At 40.2% G+C, this 22,588-nt stretch overlaps 3 protein-coding genes across 10 annotated transcripts in view; 2 read left to right on the top strand and 1 right to left on the bottom strand.

Annotated features, from left to right (window-relative positions):
- Positions 1-4,225, bottom strand: part of cabin1 (calcineurin binding protein 1) — a 40,983-nt gene extending 36,758 nt beyond the window's left edge. For 4 of the 6 annotated variants that reach the window (XM_034117727.1, XM_034117730.1, XM_034117731.1 and 1 more), the window contains exons 1-12: positions 3,959-4,225; positions 3,397-3,455; positions 3,192-3,284; positions 2,960-3,073; positions 2,362-2,496; positions 2,042-2,222; positions 1,802-1,931; positions 1,546-1,695; positions 898-1,214; positions 631-811; positions 407-540; positions 100-317 (exon numbers count right to left, since the gene is read on the bottom strand). In XM_034117727.1, the coding sequence (XP_033973618.1) occupies positions 100-317; positions 407-540; positions 631-811; positions 898-1,214; positions 1,546-1,695; positions 1,802-1,931; positions 2,042-2,222; positions 2,362-2,496; positions 2,960-3,073; positions 3,192-3,284; positions 3,397-3,399 (1,656 nt within the window). In that variant the 5' untranslated portion in view covers positions 3,400-3,455; positions 3,959-4,225. Of the gene's footprint in view, positions 1-99; positions 318-406; positions 541-630; positions 812-897; positions 1,215-1,545; positions 1,696-1,801; positions 1,932-2,041; positions 2,223-2,361; positions 2,497-2,959; positions 3,074-3,191; positions 3,285-3,396; positions 3,456-3,574; positions 3,593-3,644 lie in introns of those variants that run through there. The other 2 variants (XM_034117728.1, XM_034117729.1) reach the window with 2 other exon arrangements.
- A 1,205-nt stretch (positions 4,226-5,430) lies between these two features.
- On the top strand, positions 5,431-8,068 carry neflb (neurofilament, light polypeptide b). Its single transcript, XM_034117691.1, has 4 exons — positions 5,431-6,561; positions 6,753-6,877; positions 6,970-7,385; positions 7,469-8,068. Exons 1-4 carry the CDS (start codon positions 5,491-5,493, stop codon positions 7,672-7,674), a joined length of 1,818 nt encoding a protein of 605 aa, XP_033973582.1. The 5' UTR covers positions 5,431-5,490; the 3' UTR covers positions 7,675-8,068.
- Positions 8,069-14,978: 6,910 nt separating this feature from the next.
- Positions 14,979-22,588, top strand: part of dock5 (dedicator of cytokinesis 5) — a 35,190-nt gene continuing 27,580 nt past the window's right edge. For 2 of the 3 annotated variants that reach the window (XM_034117744.1, XM_034117743.1), the window contains exon 1: positions 15,116-15,158. In XM_034117744.1, the coding sequence (XP_033973635.1) occupies positions 15,116-15,158 (43 nt within the window). Of the gene's footprint in view, positions 15,159-22,588 lie in introns of all 3 variants that reach the window. The other variant, XM_034117742.1, reaches the window with a different exon arrangement.

Here is a 22,588-nt window from a genome sequence, read left to right as displayed (position 1 = left end):
TACCTGGGACAGTGCCAATGTTTTAAATTGAACACGCACTCAAACGTCCTTAATGAAATAACAATCAAAGCTCAAGTAAGCTTTTTTCTTGTCTGTTACCCGGATGTGTTTGTTGGTGCAGTCGCGAAGCAGAGGGTTAGGAAGCCCCCCGCTGTGCTTCCTCCAGGTCTTATAGACCTCCAGTACCACAGCAGTGAGGCCCCGGGGCCACTCCATCGTAAACTTCTGACCCACTGCCTTCAGATAGCGCATCATCACGTCCAGTATACCACCATTGGTCATGTTATCGAGCAGGAAGTTGTGGACATCCTGTTGTTCTGCAGAAGGAAATGTGCAGTTTGTTAAAACAACAGAATCAGCAACATGGCTCCACATTTTAAATGCAAATCCACAATGCACCACTAACCATTTTCCATGTATTCAACTGATTCAGCAGGCAGGCAACTCCCATGTAAAAGCTTCATGTCCTCCTTCCCATCACACTGTGTCTCAAGATTACTCAGACTCTCATCATCATTATCAAGATCAAACTTCTTTAACCTAAGACAAACCAGTAAAGTCTTTCATCAACACAATTATAACAAGACATATATGTATTTATGTATTGTACAATAGTTGAGTGTGAGATACCTTGAAGGTAGGTATTTAAAAAGCAGTTCCTGAAAATCAATCTTCTCTTCCTTCTTGCATTTTGTGTTTCGAACACGTGCCGAGCGTCGCTTGGCCGTGTCCCCACTATCTTCTACTACCACGCGTTTCCTCTTTGGAGCTTTCTTTACTTTATCTGACATTGAAACGTCCATGGCAGTAGCTGTAAACATACAGTAGGAAAATAATTATTATATATTATTATACATAGGCAGGTCACATCAACATTTCTCTTTATAAGCGACTGACCGACAACGGGAGCAGAAGTGGTGACCTCCACGGTGGTGTGGGCAGGTGTAATCTGAGGCTGGGCGCTGGGTTGAGGCAGCACTGTAGGCTCAGGGAGGGGCATGGGGGGCATGGGGGGCGGGGGGGAGCTGGGGCTGCTGCTCAGCACAGTGGGCGGGACCACACTGACAGGGCTGCTGGGCTGGGGGAGGTTCTGGAGGAAGTTTGGGTCCCGGTACTCCGATAAGTCAATTCTGCGGCCAAGACTCGGGCGAGGTGACTCGCATGTGGTCTGATGTCTGTACATCGCAAGAAGGCTTTCACCCACATGCTTCCATCTGAGATACAACAACAGCATGTTTATATAAAGGGATGTCACTTATTCACTGCAAGAAAGAGCTTTGGGCAACCATACATTTAGTGCTGAAATCCTTTACTTCAATATTAGTCGAGGTAAATCAAGATTTTAAGGAAAATATATACGGTTTCTGCATTTTCTAGCAACACTTTTCTAAGTATTAGTTAATCCATTGTCACAAAGAAAAATGGCATATAAAGAATGCGTTCTATGTTTAAATTGCAATAAAGTTGTTAGATATTGAAAATGTAGGCTAAACCACCCAGACAGAAAGAACAAAACATTTGCAGACACAGCAGCACAGCACTTACGAGAGGCAGCGGATGGGCTGAATCAGGACAAGGTCTGGTTTTGGTTCACAGTGAGAGAGAGCCTGTCGGCGCTTTCGTAAGTCTAGTGCCTCTTCCACAATGGATTTGCATTCCTCCGTCTCCACTTCCACATAGTGAATAGACATATCACTGAAAATGAAGCACATCACAGAGGTTTGTCAGTGATGTAAACTTGTAGAGCTTCATGTAGGGAACATTCAAAAGAGATGGAGGAATAAAAAGTGAGCGGCTTCACCATTTCATGAACATCTGCATTGTGTCCCTCTTCAGGCAGGGCTGCTCCTCAAAGATTTTCTCCTTCAGCACCAGGCCTTTAGTGTAACAATGGTCCCTCTCTAGGGCTTTGGCGATGAAGTACAAACAACCTGGGAGAATGTGTGCAGATAACAGTCACTTTGCTTTCTATACTTGAGTTCTTAAATTGTTAATGAGTGAGGATACAGAGCAAAGGGGATTATAATGAAGCATTACATACAGGTGTAGTCACTGAGTGTATAGAGAATAGTTATGAGGTTGTCCAGGCAGGGCCAGTGGTCTGGGTTACAGTGCAATCCCTCCTCAAAGGCATGTCGAGCAAGTGGAATGCGCACAAGTCGCACAGCCACCTGACCGATTTTGTACCACATGTTTACGTCAGTGGAATCCAAAATAACTGCCTAAAAAAAGAGCAAAGCAGAACATAAGGTTAGTACTTTTATTCATGTGTATCTAAATGACGCATTTAGTTGCACAAATCTGACCTGCCAAAAAGGATAAAGAAAAAGTGTTCAACTGGCACCATTTCCTTTGATTTACCTCCAAATAGAACTCCATAGCTGTCTCCAGGTCATCCCGCAATGCAGACATTGTAGCCAAGTTTTTGAAAGTAGAATATTTCAACATCAGTCCAGGATGCTTGAGACCCACTTTGTGATCATCCGAGGGCATAGCCTAAAATGATTATAGAATACAATCTAATTTGGCACCAAACACAGAGCAATGCAGAATTATCTTGCAGTCAATCAATATGAATGATTACACACACAGCTTTTGTACATGAGCAGGGTTTGTCCCACCACAAAGCCAAAGTTGAAGTGCATATTGTGAATCATATATTTGGCGTATCATTGCAGCAAAAATAAAATGTAATATTTGAAAGGCATGTTTAAAACGGATTCAAAATGTATACTTATAACAGTCTCACCAAGTAAAGAACAAGTGACGTCATAAGTTAACTGTTTCGGCACCAGTTCCTAAAAGCCCAGAGGCCTGTGGCAATGTGTGAAAAATATCTTACCTATAGATACTAATCTAATTTCATTGTTGTGGATAGGACTTGTATTAAAGTGTTATTGCTGTGATATTTTGAGATCACAACAGTCTTGACAGCACTATATAATGAGTGATATATTACCTCTTTGAGCAGTGGAGTCTTGAGAAGCTCATGATAGGCCCTGGCTGACTCCTCAAACTTGTCATGTTTTTGCAGATCTAAAGCTTTGTGATATAAAGCAAATGCCTCAGCTTCCTGTTGACAGAAATAGAAGACCAATCAGAAAACCCATTTAGATGTACAGCGGCAAAAAAAAGGTCTGCATCAGCTGTGCAGGCCTAATCTTGCTGACTCATCCGCACACAATCTGTACCTGAGCCTCTTTTGTCTGACTCTTGTTACTTCTCAAGGGGTCTTGGGACTCATCTGCAGCTGTCGAAGCAGCATTCAGCGCTGCTATGCGAATCTGTAAAGAGCACAGAAAAAGTAGCAAACCCCTTTAGCAAGCAGATCCATAACTCCTGTTAATATACATCAGGATTGGGAACGAAGATGCATTCAATTATTAAAAGCCTTACCATTTTAATATGTTGTGATGAGACCTTCCACCTTCACGGTTTGTAGCTTTTGCTGGAATCTACACAGATGCATGGAAAGCAAACAAAGATAGGAAGAATGAAGGCAGGCAGGACATCAATTCAGCAAGAAAGATGGAACATAACGTGGAAAAACGTATAGAGAAAAACGTTAGATTACATTTCACAACACTGCTGCGACAAAATCATTTCCCAATTTGGCATGAATTAGGTATCCATCTAGCGCTTACCAGTCTAAAGGCTCTGCATTATTCATTAAGTTTGTGCAGTTTCGAGTGCATGCTAGAGCTTTGTTCGAGAAGAGAAGCGAAAGGCAACCCTGCTGTTGTCAACTGTTATCACGTAACACAATCATACATCTTGGGACCGGCTAGCTAATCTCACCAAAATGCAACTTAAAACTTAGCATAGTTAGCTTAGCTCTGCGGTGGTGCATTGCTGTCCGGAGCAGGTATTAAGCTTCACCGGTTATTATCACGAACAAAACCCTGGAAAGCATGCTTAATATAGATCGCTGACATGCTAGCAGATTCACCTGGCTCACATTATTGTCTCAGGTAGCTGGTATTAGCAGATCATATGAGCTAACGTTAGCTGGTGTTTCACCGGGTGACCATCACTTGCAAAGCTGGGCGTCTTGCCGTTCATTCCCGATTTAAAAGCATTTGTAACGTTACTTTTATTCCAACAAGGCAGCGTACGGTTAAAAAAACACCGCGGTCATAAGTGGACGTGAGGCACAAAGCAAGTTTGAAACTTCATTTATTCTCCATCCTTTGTTGTTGTTAACGTTACGGGCGTTGGCGTCAGAGCATGACATTTGGTTACCGCCAATTAGTAAAGACGTCCCTGATTGGTCAATATGCTGTAGGTGCATTCTTGTGACCAATCATATGTTGGGATATTGGTTGAAGCCACGCCACAGGAAATGTCATTCATCTCAAAGTCTATGGTTAATCCTTATAAGTGAGTAACTGGAATGGGAAAATGAACAAGGAAGACAATATATTTTATATTAGGCACAACAAGCTAATTAACTTAACATGTTTCACTTGTGCATAACAACTTTACAAATCTGTCAAAAGTGTTGCTTTAAAAACATCTATAGCCATTACACTTATTTCAGAATCAGAATACCTGTATTAGTCCCACAGAGGAGAAGTTTACATTGTTACAGCAAAAGTAAAGAGGCAAAATATTAATTAACATGAACATTTTAGAGATAGAAATTACACAAATTACAGTTCACAAAAAGTACCCATCCAGATGGACAACACTAAGTACAGTAACAGTATTTAAACATAAATACAAATAATTGTAGCATGTGAAATAGTATGATAGCAGCCAGGGAATTTCAGGAAGGATACCAGAAAATAATGTCTTAGCTTATACATCAATATAGCATACTCAGTTTTATACATTTTTAGCCAGCATTGTAAATTGTGGCAAAAGGCAACCACTAGAGGGCAAAATGTTAATATATAATACAGTAAAATGTTTTCTCTAAGATTAAAGTGGTATTTTCCTGATCAAAGCATTGGGTTAAGTGTTTGATCTTTAGCTGAATTGATTTGTTTTCTGTGACATTTAATTGTGATGTAACCCTAACCCTAACCCTTGCATCATAATAATGATTTTATTAATATTATTTTTAACACAGCATGCAGATGATGCAAAACAGTGCAAGGCAGCATCATCTTTTACGAAAGGTCCTTTTTATCTGGCTGCATTCAAAAGAGATAAATGATGTCTTTGTCAGGATATATGATGGCAAATTATAACAACTTCTGCAGTCTTTATGCGCAACAGCGTACTGTTTTGTCCTCAGTGACCCTGTCTGTTGCAGTCCTGTGTGGCTCCACCACTTACCCGCCTCCTCCATCCTCACCCCACCCCATCTTTCCCTTGGCTGAGACTGGATAGCTGGCACCACAATCAATTCCTTCTGTCAGCATGACTGCAAAATAGCTTACGTCACAGTCATTACTGGCTCTATAAAAGCCAGTGTATTTCAGATTCACTTCACAGTCAACCCAGCTTCATTCCTAGAAATAGAGCGTCCCGTTTTCTGAAGTCATGACTTCCATCGGCTTTGACCCTTACTTCCCTTCTACTCACAAGAGGAGGGTAGTTGTGCGCAATGCAGGATATGGAGCTGGAGGAGGAATAGGATCTAGGTCTGCCTACTCCAGCCACTCCGCCCCAATGGCTTCCTATGTCTCTTCACGCAGAAGTTATCCGACCCATTCCCGAGCTACTTCTAGCTACTCCTCTATGCTTTCAGCTCCAGTGTCTGCAGCTGCCACCGAGCTCCGCCTTGAACAAGCAGCCCAGGTCAGCTCTGAGTTCAAAGTCTTAAGGACCCAGGAGAAGGCTGAACTGCAGGACCTGAATGACCGCTTTGTGAGCTTTATTGAGAGGGTCCATGAACTAGAGCAGCAGAACAAGTTGCTGGAGACTGAACTCCTGATTCTCAGGCAGAGGCAGACTGAGCCATCCAACCTTCGCACCCTGTATGAGCATGAGATTCGCCAGCTCCGTGCTGCTGTGGAAGAGGCCCGCCATGAGAAGCAAGCTGCCCAGGACCACAGGGATGAGATGGAGGATGTGTTTACTAACCTCCAAAAACGCTATGAGGAGGAAGTGCTTGGTAGAGAGGAAACGGAGGGCAGGCTCATGGATGCCAGGAAGGGTGCAGATGAAGGTGCACTGACCCGGGCAGAGCTGGAGAAAAGAGTTGGGACCCTGCTGGATGAGCTTACCTTTCTGAAGCGCCTCTGCGAGAGTGAGATTGCAGAGCTGCAGGCCCAAATACAGCTGAGCGCCGAGGTTTCAGTGGAGATGGAGGTCATCAAGCCTGACCTTTCCGCTTCTCTCCGGGACATCCGAGTCCAATATGAGAAGCTGGCAAACCGCAACCTTCAAACAGCCGAAGAATGGTTCTGTGACAAGGTGAATGTGATGACAGTAGGCACTTCTCGCAACACAGAGAGTGCACGTAATGCCAAAGATGAGGCTGCAGAATATCGTCGCCTCATCAAAGCCAGGGAGCTGGACATTGATGCCTGCCGTGAGATGAATCAAGCTCTGGAAAACCAACTTCAGGACGTGGAGGAGAAACAGAGTGCTGAGATCTCTGCACTGCAGGTTAGTGACCGAAATAAAGTAAAATAAAGGAACAGTGCTTGAATTATCCTTTCTATGGAAAATGTATATTGATTTTGGCAATTGAGGTAAGTCTTAACAGTTACAGAGCATGCAGTGATACCTGAAAGAAGAACTGATACACATCCTGCCCTAAATGTGCTATTACATGTGACTTTATCTTTTTTCGGCAGGATTCAATAAGTCAAATAGAAGAAGAATTGAGGGCCAACAAGAATGACATGGCTCGATACTTGAAAGACTACCAGGATCTGTTAAACGTGAAGATGGCCTTGGATATTGAGATTGCAGCCTACAGGTAAGGGATGCAAGTTGCTTATATATTGTGCTGTACAGTAATTGTGGGATTTGACTTATTTACTTGATGTTATGTGACTCTTATTCTTTTAGGAATCTCCTTGAAGGAGAAGAGAACCGTTTCAATGTTTCGGGCCCAGGGTCCTTCAACGTTTACTCCCAATCCATGTACGCAACTCCTCCATCCTTTAGAAGAACTCAGTTCTCCATGCAGACCCAGCTAACCTCTGCAGCTCCGTACATGCTGAGCTCCCGCTTCTACTCTAGATCACTGCCCACAGAAGAGACAATATCCGCAAGCCAAGCACAGCAGGCGGAGGCAAGCCTGCCTCAGGAGGAGGATGAAGAGCAACTGGAAGAGGAAGAGAGGGAGGAAGTAGAGGAAGAAAAGGAGGAAGATCAGGGTGAAGAGAAGGACCAGAAGGATTCAGAGGGAGAAGAGTTGGTGGAAGACAAGTCTGAAGAAAAGGAGAAGGAAGAGCAGGGAGAGGAAGAAGCAGATGGAGAAGGTAACCGTTTTTAATCTTTTCCATAGTGCATGTCTGTAGTAGTAAAGTAATTCTAACTTTTATTCTCACCTCACATTCTTTAGGAAATGAAGAGGGTGATGCAGAGGATGGAGAAAAAGAACATGAGGGGGAAGGAGGAGAAGACACCCAGCCTCAAGAAGAGGAGGATGCTGAGCAGAAAGAAGAACAGGGTGATGACGAGGATAAGAAAGAGGAGGACAAAGCTGAAAAACAAGACGAGGTGGAGGCCGAAGAGAAAAATGGAAAAGCAACTGAGAAAAAAGTTTAAATTTAAATGCTTTACAAAGTCCCTGCTAGCATTGTAGCTGTAGGATGTCTTCTCCGGGGGTCTATGTGAGATACCTCTCTAATCCTGAAATTAGAAGACATCATGTTGGTGAAATTCTCGGTATTAACAACTTAACCAACAGCATGTGTGCAAAAGCAAAGAATCGAAACAAAATAAAAGCTAATCAATAATACAGGATGTTTCTGGTCGGGAGAAAAAATGTGGCTTTGAAAATATGTGTTTGCAAACACCTGTGTGCTTTACTTTCACCAATATATGCCTGTACTCTATGTGCAACACCCGGTTTGAAAAGCCTTACTTCAAGTCCTCACTTAGTGCTTTAAATCCATGATGTGCTGCCTTCAATAAAGCCTTGAAGCCTTGTCAACCCAGAGCTGGCCTTTGAGTTTTTATTTGTACCAATAAACAGGAACAGTTGCCATGAACTGTCAGAAGAAATAATATTTAGCACCACTAAACACATTAGCTGAAAATGATATTCAATGTCGAAGCTCTGTGACTCACTCACTGCTAATTTTATACAGAAAGTTGCTTTCTCACCAGAATGTTAATGGAGGTTAATGGAAAAAGAAAATAGATGGCAGCCAAGGAGCCTTTGGTTATATCCATATTGATAATTCAATTCACAATTAACAGGAAGGGAGGGCTGCAGCAAAGTCAGCAGAAGACACCAAGCCACACCTTGACATTAAAATGCTTGAAAAAACAACATACTCAAAACAAAACACAGTATAAGGCTTCACTTTTTCAGCACTATCTGCCAAAAAAGCCTCATTATATTTCTCTGGACTTGGCTAAACACAAGTATAGTTTATCAGAAAAGAGTAGCAATGGCATTTTCGTCTTTATCTTAAGTCAGCAGGTCGTCTCTGCCCTGATGTGCCCACAGTCTCTGTGTGATGGGTGAGCTGACAGCGGTGTTTTTCCTGCTGCCTCAAACTCATCCCCATCACTGTCCATAAATCAGGGCGCACTGAAACCTTTATGAGTCAGCTAGTCTGCTGCACCAAAGAGTCTGGCCAAGTGTCAACTCACGCGGGACAGTTAAGAGAGAGCGAGGAAGAGAGGGAGAGAGGAAGGGGGGGGGGGGGGATTTCATTATTGCATTAGGGAGAGAGAGGTTGAGGAGGAATCGAGAGAAAGAAGAGAAGCATATCCCGCTGCCATAAACCTTGACAGAGGACAGATTGTTTTATTACCGAACGAAAAGGAGGTGAGACCAAAGGCTTTCTTTAGGCATATGCAGAGACACAATTATATCACACAAGGTAACCCCAAACACACACTCATCTCTCCTCACACAAACTGGTGTGAGCATCTTTTGATCAGGCACACATTGAATTATTGCATCAGCTTACAATCATAACTCTTAACTTCTTTTTCAATATGCGAGTTTCTTTGTTTTTGAATGTGTCAAAGCAATGCCCCAAACTGTTTGATGTCCTCTGTAGCTCCATCCTCGTTGTCCTCAGTTTACCCCAGCTAAACTACATTATCCTCCTCTTCGGTTGCTGTACACTAAGACCAGGGAGCACTCAATTTAATTGACTAGAAATTCTACTTTGCAGCGCATTTGGCTCTGCACACTCACACCATCCATCACTCCAAACAGATAGCAATATTGTAAATGTTTTCCTATTGATTAAAAATACACTAGTGATGCACTGCAGGCCAGATTTTAATACACAAACCACCCTGCAGACAGAATGCTAAAGTAGTGATAACAATTTTCACAAAAGATACAGTAAACCAGGATATATCGATACTCTCTCAGGTGCTTATACACTATGTATCACCTGTGTCGTATAATGCAGCTATTAGAGGCTTGCAAGTGTGTGTTTGTGGTTTGTTGGTGCATGTTAGGTCATGCTGGGACACCGATCCACAGTAAACATAACATATCAAAGCAAAGCTGTATCGTTTTTTTATCACATTTCATCTTTCAGAAATTGAGTTTCGCTCCGTTTCATCTGTCACATTTGGGATGTGAATGGACCGGTATATAAATATTTTAACTCCCTCTCACTCCAGTGGGCACACACTTTGTCAGAGGGAGGGAGGCCCATCACTGAGGCCCACTGAGACCTCCCACAAGTACAATGCTTTGATGAAAAACAAAGAGCTGAAGGTGGAGCAGGCATCAGCAGCTTTACCCCAAAATACATTGTTTTCATAAAAACATAAAAGTTTAACTTCAACTACATTCAGGAGGATTTTAACATATCAGTTAACTTCCAAACACGAGGACATATTTTTGAGAGTCTGTTTATACTTCACAAAATGTAATAATTTCTAAACCCTAAATATGACACTTACAATTGTTCATTGTCAGGTATTGAAAAACTGACTTTGTACCACTTACCTGCTCCTATAATTTAACAGCTAAACAAGAAAGGCTGGCTTGGTCCTAGAGTCATGAAACATTGTCTTCATAACGAAAGTGATATCAGATTTCAGTTACAACACAAGCATATTTTATTTCATGAGGAAATACAAGAAGAATACAATAATTTACTGTTTTGTAATGTCAGAAATGTAATCTGCAAACTAAAGCAGCAACATTTTTCTTTTGCTTTTGAACTATGTAAAGTAACAGCAGATTTGATGCTGAGCTGAAATGCTGCACTGTAGTGATCCCAGATTGATGGAGGCACCTGCAGTAGAAACACATATATTTACATTTTTTAATGAGTAAAGGGGGGAACAAAACACAGCAGAAATGCCATACACGTCTTTGGAAGGATCATACTTTCACCTTGAGAGTCAGCCTGAGTATGTTTTTAACATTTTGGGTGGGTGTGCACACTCCTCTGCTGCTCAGGCCAAGGTCCAGACAGAGAGGGTGGTCACGCTGCAGTCTGCCTTTTTAGTTGTCAGACAGCTTTGTCTTCACAAAGAAAAAAAAAGCCTAAGATAAGAGTTGTGGCTCCCTCTGCTGATCTCGGAGTATCGCCTAATTAAAAGGCTCTGTTGAACAAGCCTTCACTTTGGCCTGGAAGATAGCAGACTGAGACTATTTCATTTAAAAATGTGGCTCTCATACTCTAAAAATAGATCCCCTCTTCTCTTGGTTTAGACATAGCTTCAGATGGCCTTATGTGTGCACTACAGGCCTACAAAGAATGCATCACTGAGTCAGATGGAGATAAATGAGGGAGCCTCAAGGCAAGTCCTTTCTCATGCAACACAATCTCGAAATGAGATGTTAATTATACACATAATACAAATAAATGTGCTTATCTAAATTACCTGCAGTAGCCTGATTTTGTGATCACGCTTTAACACTATGTTTCTTGCTGTCATGATTTTGTTTTTGCATTTCTGTGCACAAAAATGTCTCGCATCAAAATATATTACATGCTTATATTATATAAGTAATTCATGTAGGTGTCAATATTAGCACATAGAAATATTGACAGCTTCCACCATTACAGTTACAACGTTGACGCACATACAGGATCTGATTTCATGCAGCAAAAGCTAAAGAAACAATTATTTTATATAACAAACTGTTAAAGGAAAGAAATGTGGATATTCCTGAGCCATTAGTCAACTGCAAATCAAATTCTGCTCCAGGATGTTGAGACTAGTGCATTGACCTATCCGCTCAGCTTTGCAGGACCAGATGCCGAGGCCCAATTTGCCTCTGGCGTCATGCGGTTCTGGCAGAAGACCCATAAATCCATTAGGCCCTTTGTCTGCTTTTGTCTCAATAATTGAACCACCTTAGTGGGGGGTGCTATGAGAGGTGTTCAGATCCCTACCACTCACTTGTCTCAGGAGCAATGTAGTTCCTTACATTGTAGACATCTTAGTTCACAGAGTTTGGTGTTGTCCCCGACTGAATAACTCTGAAGTCAAGTCAGGTCAAGATCTATTCAAATGATACATTTAATACATATGCATGCTTAACGAGCTACATTTTTTTGCATCCCATTATAGTAAAAAGAACACAGGCATGTGCACTGGAGCATGTAACTCGCACAAACAAAAATGCTCCAGAGTGTAGGAAGGTGGATGGTGAATAGGAAGCATATTTATTATCATTTCAGCTGTCTGTCATGCTAAATGTTCATTCATTATGTGTCTGTTGGGTGACACACAAGAAAAGCCCTTAGGCGAAGTAAACAGACAGTAGCTTCATCTCTATTTTTATCTACAATAACTACAGCCCACTCTTAACACAACACTTCTTTACTTTCATGCAGAACGAAGTAAAAGCTTTCAGTCTTTATGTTCAGCCTCTGTATACACATGTGAAAGTGTTCATGTTTACCTTGCACATTTGCACAAGATGAAATGACTAGGTCAAAGATGCACCTATTCAGCGAGTTTTAATGGAAGGATGTCTGAGATACAATCTGATCTGAATTAGAAGAGAAGGGGAAGTGGGAATCTCCTGTGAAGATTCAGCCTGTCTGGTCCTATTGCTAATGGAGCCTTCAACTCAGGGTGAACTCCAGAGTTCAACTCTGCTTGTCAAACTGTCACACACATTAATGCGAGGCATGCACGTACTAACACACACCATCTGAATTTAATGATTTATTCTTAACGATTCTAATGGGGAAAAGTTAAGCAAAGGTAACAAAATATTTTTTTAATTACATGCCACAACAAAGTGCAACACATTCTTGGGGTTTTACAAGGGAAGGTCTATTGTATGCAATAGCACACAGCAGTCAGGTGATGGCAATATTGTATTCCTTTTTGCAGATTTGATTGTTTTAAACTTTTAAAAGACCAAAAGCAACTCCTCACATTTGATAATAAGTGTGAGAGAGTTTGCCAAACGAATAAAGAGAATGATTGTTGAAAAGGGCATGAGCTTATTTGAAGCCCCCCTTTCAATAAATGTAAAAGCCCAAACAGCAGGCACCTACAGCTCAAACCGAAATAGGTCACACTATTCATGTGTAAAAGCTCAAGCCATAACCTTGGAAATTCTACAAATGGCTGCAAAATACATTTTTAGTAGCACATTTTCAGGATGAGCTCGGTGAATGTGTTTGAATCCTTAAGCTGTTTAAGGTGTTAAAAACATCACATAATCCATATGTGTTACACTATAATTATATGTGGTGAAAGAAGGCAACAATTCAAAAATGTAATTAACTTAAGGCAACGTCTTTTTAAAATGTCTGCATTGATTACAGTTCCGCCAGATAAACGTCTCTCACATTGCTGTATGGTGTTCTTTTTTTAAATAGCTATGATTTATAAATAATGAGATTCAATAACAGGTTTCAGCCTGTGTTGTATTGCGGTATTACTAATTCACCACAAGATTGGTTTTAAAGCTCACTATAGCTGAGGGAAAAAACAAACATGGACATCACCCTGCCGCAGGGAACAACAAAAGCATTGGATGGCTGAACATTATTGACAGCACCATTTGGCTGACCAGTGACAGAAGAAACACACACACACACACACACACACACACACACACACACACACACACACACACACACACACACACACACACACACACACACACACACACACACACACACACACACACACACACACACACACACACACACACACACACACACACACACACACACACACACACATGATGGGGCAAACAAAAGGCTAAGTGGACTACCAGATCTCAGCCAACAGCTGTAAATTACTTCACTGTGCAGGAAGGTGGGCGTTATTTCTGATACATGGCTGGTTTGAAATGAAATGTAATTGAATTCAGTATAGTCTCACTGATAGACAAGTTTACAATTGCTTTGGTCTTAGTTCCATTTGGTTTCTAAACAATTATAGTATGCACAGCAACTTCAAATATAGCCTTTTGTGATTATATGATCATTATTTATGTTCCAGGTCTTGTTCATTAATGCTCAATCAGAATACAAACCTGTCGAGCGAGTAATGTGAGCAGCGGTATGGAGTTTGCGATTCAATCTAATTTTAAATTAAAACAATAACCTGGCGATAACTTATTTATGACACATCAGTGATTTATAACTCTGGTTTTAATTAATTATTCTCCTCTGTAAATTGTCAAATTGTGTGCCAGCTAGTAGCTCTAAAAGTGGAGAGCCGACAGCATCAGGAGTCCTTGAAGCAAAATGAGGGACAGACGGGTCAGTCTCATTATAATTTCCCTCAATTTAATTTTTGTTTATTTGAAGATTTATGCGGAATGGCTGCAGAATATCCACTGATTGATGTGCAGTGGTGGATGAAGTACTAAGACATTTTTTAATGCAAAAGTAGCGACAGATGCGAAAGAAACTTAAGTTAGCAAATATTTGAAGTAAATAAAAACACAATTTTTGACTCAAAACAAAAGTAAAGAAAAAGGATAAGGTACCAATAAAAAGAAGTACTCAAACAATTAGAGCTTAGTGACAATTCACAATTTCTTTTATCAAATACCTCAAAATCAGTATTGCTAATATTTTTCTAGGGGTGACTATTGGTGCTTTCACTAAATATGAACAAATATGACATTTGTGTTGAATAATGCTGACATGCAAGCAAATAATACAACACAATGAACAGTGCAGTGAGTTCAGAAAATGATATTCAATAACTATTATGGAGTTTAAAATACACCATTGAAAAGAAAAGACACCATTGGGGCATTACTAACATGTAGGACCATGCTGTCTAATCTCACAATATAAACTCGATATAATGGCCTTAGTAGGCCTAAAATAAGCACTTCAACATTTTAAGTACAGTACTTATAAATAAAGAAAATGCAGTGGTAGACTGTAAATAAGTAGGCTATATTTACTGAAGTATGTGCAATTTCAGGGGGTTTTACTTAACTTGATCATTTTCTTTACTCCACTAAAAATGTTGTAGTTTTTACTTGGCTACAATTATCTTATGGCTTTAGTTACTAGTGACTTTACACATTTAAAAAAAAACAACAACAAGAGTTTATGAAATGTATCCACGAGTACTCAATAAGATGTTTTGTTACAAATGAAACTAGCCAGCTTTTAACAGCTTTTGAAAGATTGATAGAGAATCAATTGGCTTGATAAACATTGAAGTAATTGTCTTTTTTATTTTCTGGGTGTTTTTTATTTCTTTTTTCTGAATTGGGTCTTTTTACAGCCTCTACTTACTTTTTCTTGAGTAACATTTTCAATGCAGAACTTTTATTTCTAAAACTGTGGTATTAGTAAAGTGTATTTAAGTAAAGGATCTGAGTACCACAGAATAAATGTACTTACATTCCACCGCGGTGTGTTGTTGTTGTGGGGGTAGTTTTGAGAGCTCCATGGTTCACGCCTCCCCCCCTCTCGGACTCTCCCCTCCCCGTTTACAAGTCATGATGGCGGAACTGTAGAGCTCAGGACGAGCAGGAGTGCACCGCCCGTCCGCGTTTGGCAATTGTATATAGTTATTTATTTATTCAGACAACTTCACATCCTCCCCCGACATGACCCGTTGGATTCCTACTAAAAAAGAGAAGTACGGAGTCGGTAAGTTTTCAAAAGCAGCTTCGCGTGTTTTGCGAGTTACAAGCTCACCGAGTGAACTCCCAACTAAACTTCACGGGAAAGGGGAGTCTGAAGTTGAGAAACACACGTAGGGTTTTGTTGTTATTGGCGGTACATGGTGCGTAGCGACACCGTAGCCCGGAGGGGTTTTGGGTACTTTTTATTACATAGTTTGTGAGTTGCCCTCCTTGTTGTCCTGGCGAGTCAAGGTATTTGGTTGTAGTAAGAAATGACCAAGTGTCCATAATAGGTGGTGAGGAAAAATGGAAAAGAGCCAAGAGTTCAATGAGCATACCAGTCATTCTTGTACCTAACTTCGCTGAGCTGACTTGTGGAAGTAGCTGTGAACTTGAATAAATCCTCATGTTGCTGTTAAGTCCCTAGAAGCCCCCCGAAGGACTCCTGGAGGGTCCCACATGGGAGCCACTGCTGTGACTGTATGCATGTCAGATAACAGGAGAGAATTTGTATAGACATTAGGTTTGTCAGTGTAGCTTAACACTTTGGGAAGTGGTGGAACGTATCTAAGTACCATGAGCCTATTTTGACATTATTGTTCTTTACTTGAGTATTTCCATTGTATGCTTCTTTAAACTTGTACCCCATGACATTTCCGAGGCGAAATGTACTAGATAGCGTTTACATCCATAAACGCATGTTATGCTTATGATACTGTACTACTTATCAACCCAGTATCTAAAAGTATCTACATATTGACAAACTACAACATTAAAATGCTCCTACGTGTATTTGTTGGGGATTCCACAATCCTCTTATAATTATAAGATAATGTGGTGAAAATAGCCTTTCTGCATTAGTTACTTTGTACGCTTCAAGTAGGCTACACTTAGCGGATAATACTTCTGTCTTTCTACTTTAGTACCTTTTGTGAATTCAGGTTAACTCAAAAATCTAAGTTTTCTACCTATGCTTATGGGGCACAACTGTGATTTTCTTTTGATGCTATTAAAACACTTTTTGTGTTCCTTTCAACTTTGAAAATGTTTTTTTAGTGGTTTGCAATAAGGTGTGGCACTGTCACATTTATAAATGTGTGTTTGTGGGCTAACTGTGCATGCACGTTCATGCTATCAGGTAGACCTCCACGCCCTCAGGGCAAATGAGCACAACTTGTAGCCTTCATGTGAAATTCCTTCCAGGTTTACTGTAATGACTTTATTGTCAGCACAGGTTGGCCGGTCATTGGTTACCGTACTGACTCACCGCTAAATCTGCGCTACAGACACTTTTACAGACAGTGTTTCCTGTTGGGAAGCAGATGTGTTACGCAAGAGGAGCAACCTTGTGTGAATACCTAGTCCTAATGGAATATGTGTGAACCAGAGCCTATTAAGAATATCTTGCTTTAGCCTGAATTCTGTTACCGACTTTATCTTTAAAGGATGTATTGTGTCCTCTGTTGCTGTTGTGATAAAAATGATTATAACATACTTTTTTTTAGCAGGTGATTTTGTGTGTAAATCCTTTCAGTAATGTGTTAAAAAGTGTTGCTCTGCTTGATTGTGTAGATGGTGCCATTCTCCTGCCAACCGCCCCAGAAACGGGGCAGGTGTCACCACAACTGTACTTAATCCTTAAAATGTTATCGGACCCTGCACAAGGTCCTACTTTTTTAATCCGATTGCATCCCAAGCTTTGCCCAGATCCAGGCAACTACATTTTCAGTAGAAAAAGGAGTTGCCAGGTTTCTGATAATAGCAATTATATCATACTAGCTAAAAGGGAAATGTGGATAATGTGGGGCTTAAGATATCACAAGCTAATTTGTGTCACCATCACAAGAGGATAGCTTTCCCTTTTTATATATCCCGAAGAGAAGCGCTGTACTAGAGACTCAAATAAATCATTGAAATCACAAGGTAGGGAACATTTTAGTTAAATATACTGCATGTCTATTTTCACATAATTTGCATCCACAATGAAATCAAAAGGCTATATAAGATTTCAAGGCAGTGCTTGATTTTGAACCAAACCCATATGAAGTTGGCCATTAGTATTGACAGTCTGTATTAAAAACATTATACATTTTTGACAGTTATTCAGGAAGTTAAAGGGGAACTGATTTTGCACAACAAAGTATGTTGACAGGTGTTGCTTAACGCTGATGTGGTATGCTGCATGCTGTATGAGTTGCATTAGGTTGAATGGTGGGTAATGTAGGCAACAGGTTTCAACAAGGAAGAAGCATCTGTAGAATTAAAAAGGCGACATCTTTTCGTTTTTAAAGATCCCATATTGTAAACATTTTTGATATTGATGTATTTTATATTAAAGAAGGTCTAAGTGCTTTAATCAATAATGTGAAATTAGCTAAGTGCTAAATCCTCAGAGTAACACACAAAGCTTGTATTCAGGAACTGTGTTTTTAAACGTTTGCAAGAGACGCTGTGACAGGGAAGACCCGGAAAAAACTGATGAAAGCAGACTGGGTTTTTTCAGGAGGTTTTTTTTTCGAACAGTAAAGCAGGCTAACATTTTCTACAACCCCATACAGATATCAATCTAAATATAAGCATATTATCTGTTCTTTAAAATGTAACAAATCTGGAATCTCGGGAAAACCTATACAATTTTATAACACTACATTGCTATATATGTATACTTCAAATACCCCCTTTTAAAAGGTTTATATATATTTTGAAATGCTGAGTCATGAATAATAATATGTTTCTGATTGTGTTTGTCCACAACACAAATCCAGTAAAATAGTAAATTAACAGAATAAAACAACTTAAGTTTGTAAAGTCCTATGCTGATTATGTAAATGTGTTTTGTTTTAAGCCCGATGTGAGATGTTGAGTATATCTGCATTGAATAAGTTGCATAATTGACCATGATGGACTTGCAAACAAGTTGTGGTGTTCTAAGTCGTGTGCGTATGTAAACTGTGTGAACTCAGACCCCATTTACACAGGAACGCAAACAAACCGAATTCGATATCAAAAAAGTCTTCCGTTCACACGGATACGGCTCAATAAACGTGTCCCTTCACACGAGACTGCTCGACCCGCTGGAGACGCTGTAGTACATATGCCGGGCCTGTAAGTGGCGCTGTACTTCCGCCACAAAATACACCAAAAGCAGCGAAGAAGACCCCCGAGCATGGTTGCCATGGTTGCCCTTCTGTTTATTCTCTGCGGTGGATTTAGCAACATGTAATTCATGTAGTTCTCCATGTCCACTTGTTGCTGATGGTTGTGGTTGTGGTAGAGGAGGTGTAGATTGTGCACTAACATCTGTAGCATGGTCAGTAATTACTAGCAGTAGCTACTGACCATGCTACAGCAGTGAGCAGCAGAGGTGGGGAGAGATGGGGCTATGGCTTCATTGTTATCAGGAAATAATCGTATAGGACGTACACACGGAGCCGTTTGCCCCCCCAGAGCGTTCCGTCCGCAGATCTATTCACCTTGGGACCTGTTATCGTTTGCGGGGTCCGTTTCCGCGGTTCCGTTGCGGCCTCGTGTGAACGAACGGGCTATACGAAAGAGAAAAGTAGCGGATACAACCCGTTTCGTTCCTGTGTAAACAGCACATCAGATATAAGGCAGGCACAGATGAATGTAAACGGCCTTGTAGTTTCTGCACAATAAAACTCAAACAAACAAAGTTAGGTAACAATAAGCATTCATAAAGGCTGACTTATTCTTGCCCTCACTGTGGGCGTGTGAAAAAGATTTTCAAGTGCTCATCCAAAACTTCCACTTTGTAATTTTATGCAATAAACAACAATAAATATGTGTCCTTAATTTGATGAGGGCTTAAAATGGTTTGCTCTGCCGGTGTCTTCTGCTTTGTGGGTGTCTGTGTCTTATTAGCAAAGCAAATCTAAAGCTGTTGATGGCGCCATAGGTCTGATACCAGCCGTTAAGATAAGTGTTGACCTTGTTCTCAGTTTTGATGGACTGACCAGATTATTGGATGGTCAGTCATGACTTTCAAAACTCGGACATAAGTTTGGAGTAGTTCTTAATGAACCTGTAGAAAGACCTTGTAGTTTCTTTCTCCTTCAGAAAAGGCAATTGTAATTTTCTTTGTAGCAGAGTTTTTACCAGAATTAAAAAAAAATGAGCCCATAAGTGGTCTAATTCCTCGTTTGCACTATTAGATTTGAAGTTGAAAATTAACTTTCTGATTTATGGATAACTTACAAGGACTTATTAGCTGGAGCTACAGATTGTCTCAGAGTGTCTAGACGGTATAGATCGAAGGCAAGGCCTTTATTTTGAAAGGTTTCTCCTGAGGAGAACTGGCTCAAAGACAAACTTTAATAGACTTGCTTTTACCTAATTAGTTTTTGGAAATATACTGTACCTCTCGCTTCTTCCAAAGCATTTGAAATATATATGTTTGAATTCAGGTTTTAAAAGAGATATGATACATCACATAATAGTAGCTACCTAAAAGACCTTTTCAAGTTTATTAGAATACCATTTTATTCTAATTCCACTTTCATTGATTTTAAGCAATTAGTCGTAGTAATTGCGTTTTAAAAAACTAATCGCAAAATATAAGTAATAAGTAATCTTTCATGAAGAAATGTTTTCTCATAAAATGCATCCATATTTTATATATATTTATTTTCCAATATGGAGACTTGCTTTTTTCTGTTTTATATCACAACAAATTGAGAATCGGATTGATCTATAATGAAAATAAAATGTATGTTGCAGCCCTATAAAATAATACAATTTTAATAGTTTGGTACAATGTTTGCTTACAACTCTACTGTACAAGTAAATATGATGGTTGTTATTTTTGTGGAATCAGAGTCCGTTTGTTTAGCATGGCAACGTTTATGTCTTCCCCATTTCTGGCTTTATCGTTTCATTTCTTTCATGTATTTGATGGAGGGATTTTCATGCTGAGGATCTGTATGAACTCAGTGGAGCAGTAATGTCTGTATGTTCAAGGATTGGTTGCTAGGCTCATCTATCTTGCGTCATATTGTTTGCATGTGTGTTATCACGGCCATAACTCGGAGTAGTTGTTTATGTTTTCCTTCACACCCAGTCAGTGAAGAGAACAATGGATTCTTATTGAAATGTGTTAGCTGTGATGGGCTGCCAGCTGCGGCTCAAACTGTTCAGCTGTAGTGTTCTTTAATTGTTGGCTAATCCACTTCCTTGATAAATCATTAAGATTGAATCAGCCTCGCTTTGATTTAACATTAGTATGCTTATAAACTTGAACCTACTCAGATTAAGGCTTTATTGGAATTTACTACAATGGCTTCAGGCTCAGTGTTTTAAGTTCAAGAGGATGATAGTGGGTCTCAGAGCTGATGAGTTGTGCTGCCAGTGTTCAGACTGTTGCCTTTAGTGCAGACAGTGTGGCATCACAACACGCTCAGCCGGTTGCCTGCCAATGGCATTTTACCCACTGTTGCCAGGCCCGGACACTGTCAAGATGGTGAATGGACCATTGTGACTCCCGGCATCACCAGAGGCAGATGTCATTTCTTCAGTGCTCGTTTTATTCAATATTGTTCTGGCTGCACAAATATTTCCCCTGTGACAACAAATCCTTTTTTCAAAGATAATTCACAGCGTGTCAGTTTCTTCTTTTTAAATACAAATAACCATTGTAGTTGAAAATATAGGTTTGCCAGCTACAAATAATTTTACATTGGAAAAAGTAAAAAACCAGCAATGTTACCCTAATGAGAAAACTAGCTTGGTTAACCAAAGCAAAGTAAAAGTAGTTCAAATATCTTAGTTTGAAGCGGTTAACATTGACAATATACATGAATGATTAACAAAATATAATATAAAAGTCACATGCGAAAAAAAAGGCCACAAGTGAGTTCATTGAGTTATACACAGGTCATTCATAAAGCAAAAAAAAAAGCACTATAGACATTTTTTACTTTTTATACCATTTGACAGATTTGAGCTGTGGTCAAAAAATGTGCCTATGTTCGTACTCGTCAGTTTTGAAACATCTGACATGTACAATCTTGGGCATATATTTTTACTTGTCATAGCAGAATCTCTTATTGATTCAGTACAAGAGCGGTTTCTCAATGCTCTTACCCAACAGTGGGGGCTGCCCAACAAATGCATTGAAATAAAAAGGGGCGAGGTTGGTAAAAACGGCAAATTTAAAAAATCTTTCCTTTGCTTTAACGGCCAAAACTTGTATGCAGATTGTGTAAAAGAAACTACACAAAATGGCAAAACAAGTAATTTTAACTACCTTAATCACTTTAGAAATATGCAAATAGTGAAACTACCAGCAAGTGATAGCAAAATATAATTCATTTTCATGTTAATTCAACTTAAAATAATGATATAGTATGATACGTTGTTTGCTCTAAAGACTTGAACTTGATGTTCACAATATAACACATACATAAACGGGTATGTTAGGCAATGTATGTTTTTGTGGGAAAAAGAAGGTAAGAAAGGCGTCAGAGGTAAGTGTTTCTGACCGGTTCTAAGTTTCAGTATTTGTGAGGGATATCTGACTAAGGCATCATTCACTTGTACCTGTGCTGGTGATATCCTTACATCAGTACAGCAGGCATGGGTTTAACCTTACATTTAAAATAGGCTGTCTATACTGACGCAGTCATAACCTGATTCCATGTGGAGATTCTGTCTGGGCAAATGTGCGTTTTGGAAAGCTATCATGTCATGGAGAGAGAAGGGTACAACCGCCTTCAGTATTTTGTCAAGTTTTGGTATTCAGACTGAGTTGTGATAAGCCAAGCCAGTTGAAGCGTGCTGGGAAATCTAGCCTGGAGCAACAAGCATTATCACCATGCAAGTCAGGACATAGCTCTCTGCTTATAGTTCCTCTATCACTATGAGATTGGTTGCTCACTATTGTGGCTCCCTCAAGTCTTGACAAAGACCTTTGCTACAGTATTGTTTGCCAAGGTTTCTCTTTTGCAACTTCTCGTTGGTTAAGTGTGTGTCTGTGTGCGCAGACGTATTCTGGTGTGATCCCTCCCATCCGTGTCCTGGTAAGATTAAGGAGTCGCCTCCAGGAAATGTTAATAAACTGAGTAAAGAGAAGGGCAGGGCTAGCAGGTGAGCCAGTTTGCAGAAGCATGACCTGCAGAGTGTAACTATTGACCAAAGGCTAGCGTGATATCAGAAATAAAGAGGATGTAATGCCATCGCCCTTTTTAGCTCCCCTCCTTTTCTTTCTCTCTCTCTGAAGCTACCTGCTCCGGCACAGTCCACTGGAACGTTAAACACTGCCTCAGGGCATCTGTTTCAATTAAGAATTGTCAAAAGACTTTAACGGTTTGAGTCATGCAGGCTGGCTGCACAAGCATACATTACATTACATTACATGTCATTTGTTAGACGCTTTTATCCAAAGCGACTTATTCAGTACTGTGGACAATCCCCACAGGAGCATTTTGGGGTGAAGTGTCT

Source organism: Trematomus bernacchii, unplaced genomic scaffold (genome assembly GCF_902827165.1).
Source record: "Trematomus bernacchii unplaced genomic scaffold, fTreBer1.1, whole genome shotgun sequence".
Lineage (NCBI taxonomy): Eukaryota > Metazoa > Chordata > Actinopteri > Perciformes > Nototheniidae > Trematomus > Trematomus bernacchii.
Note: the sequence above shows the minus strand (reverse complement) of the source record. Positions and strands in the feature narration are given on the sequence as shown.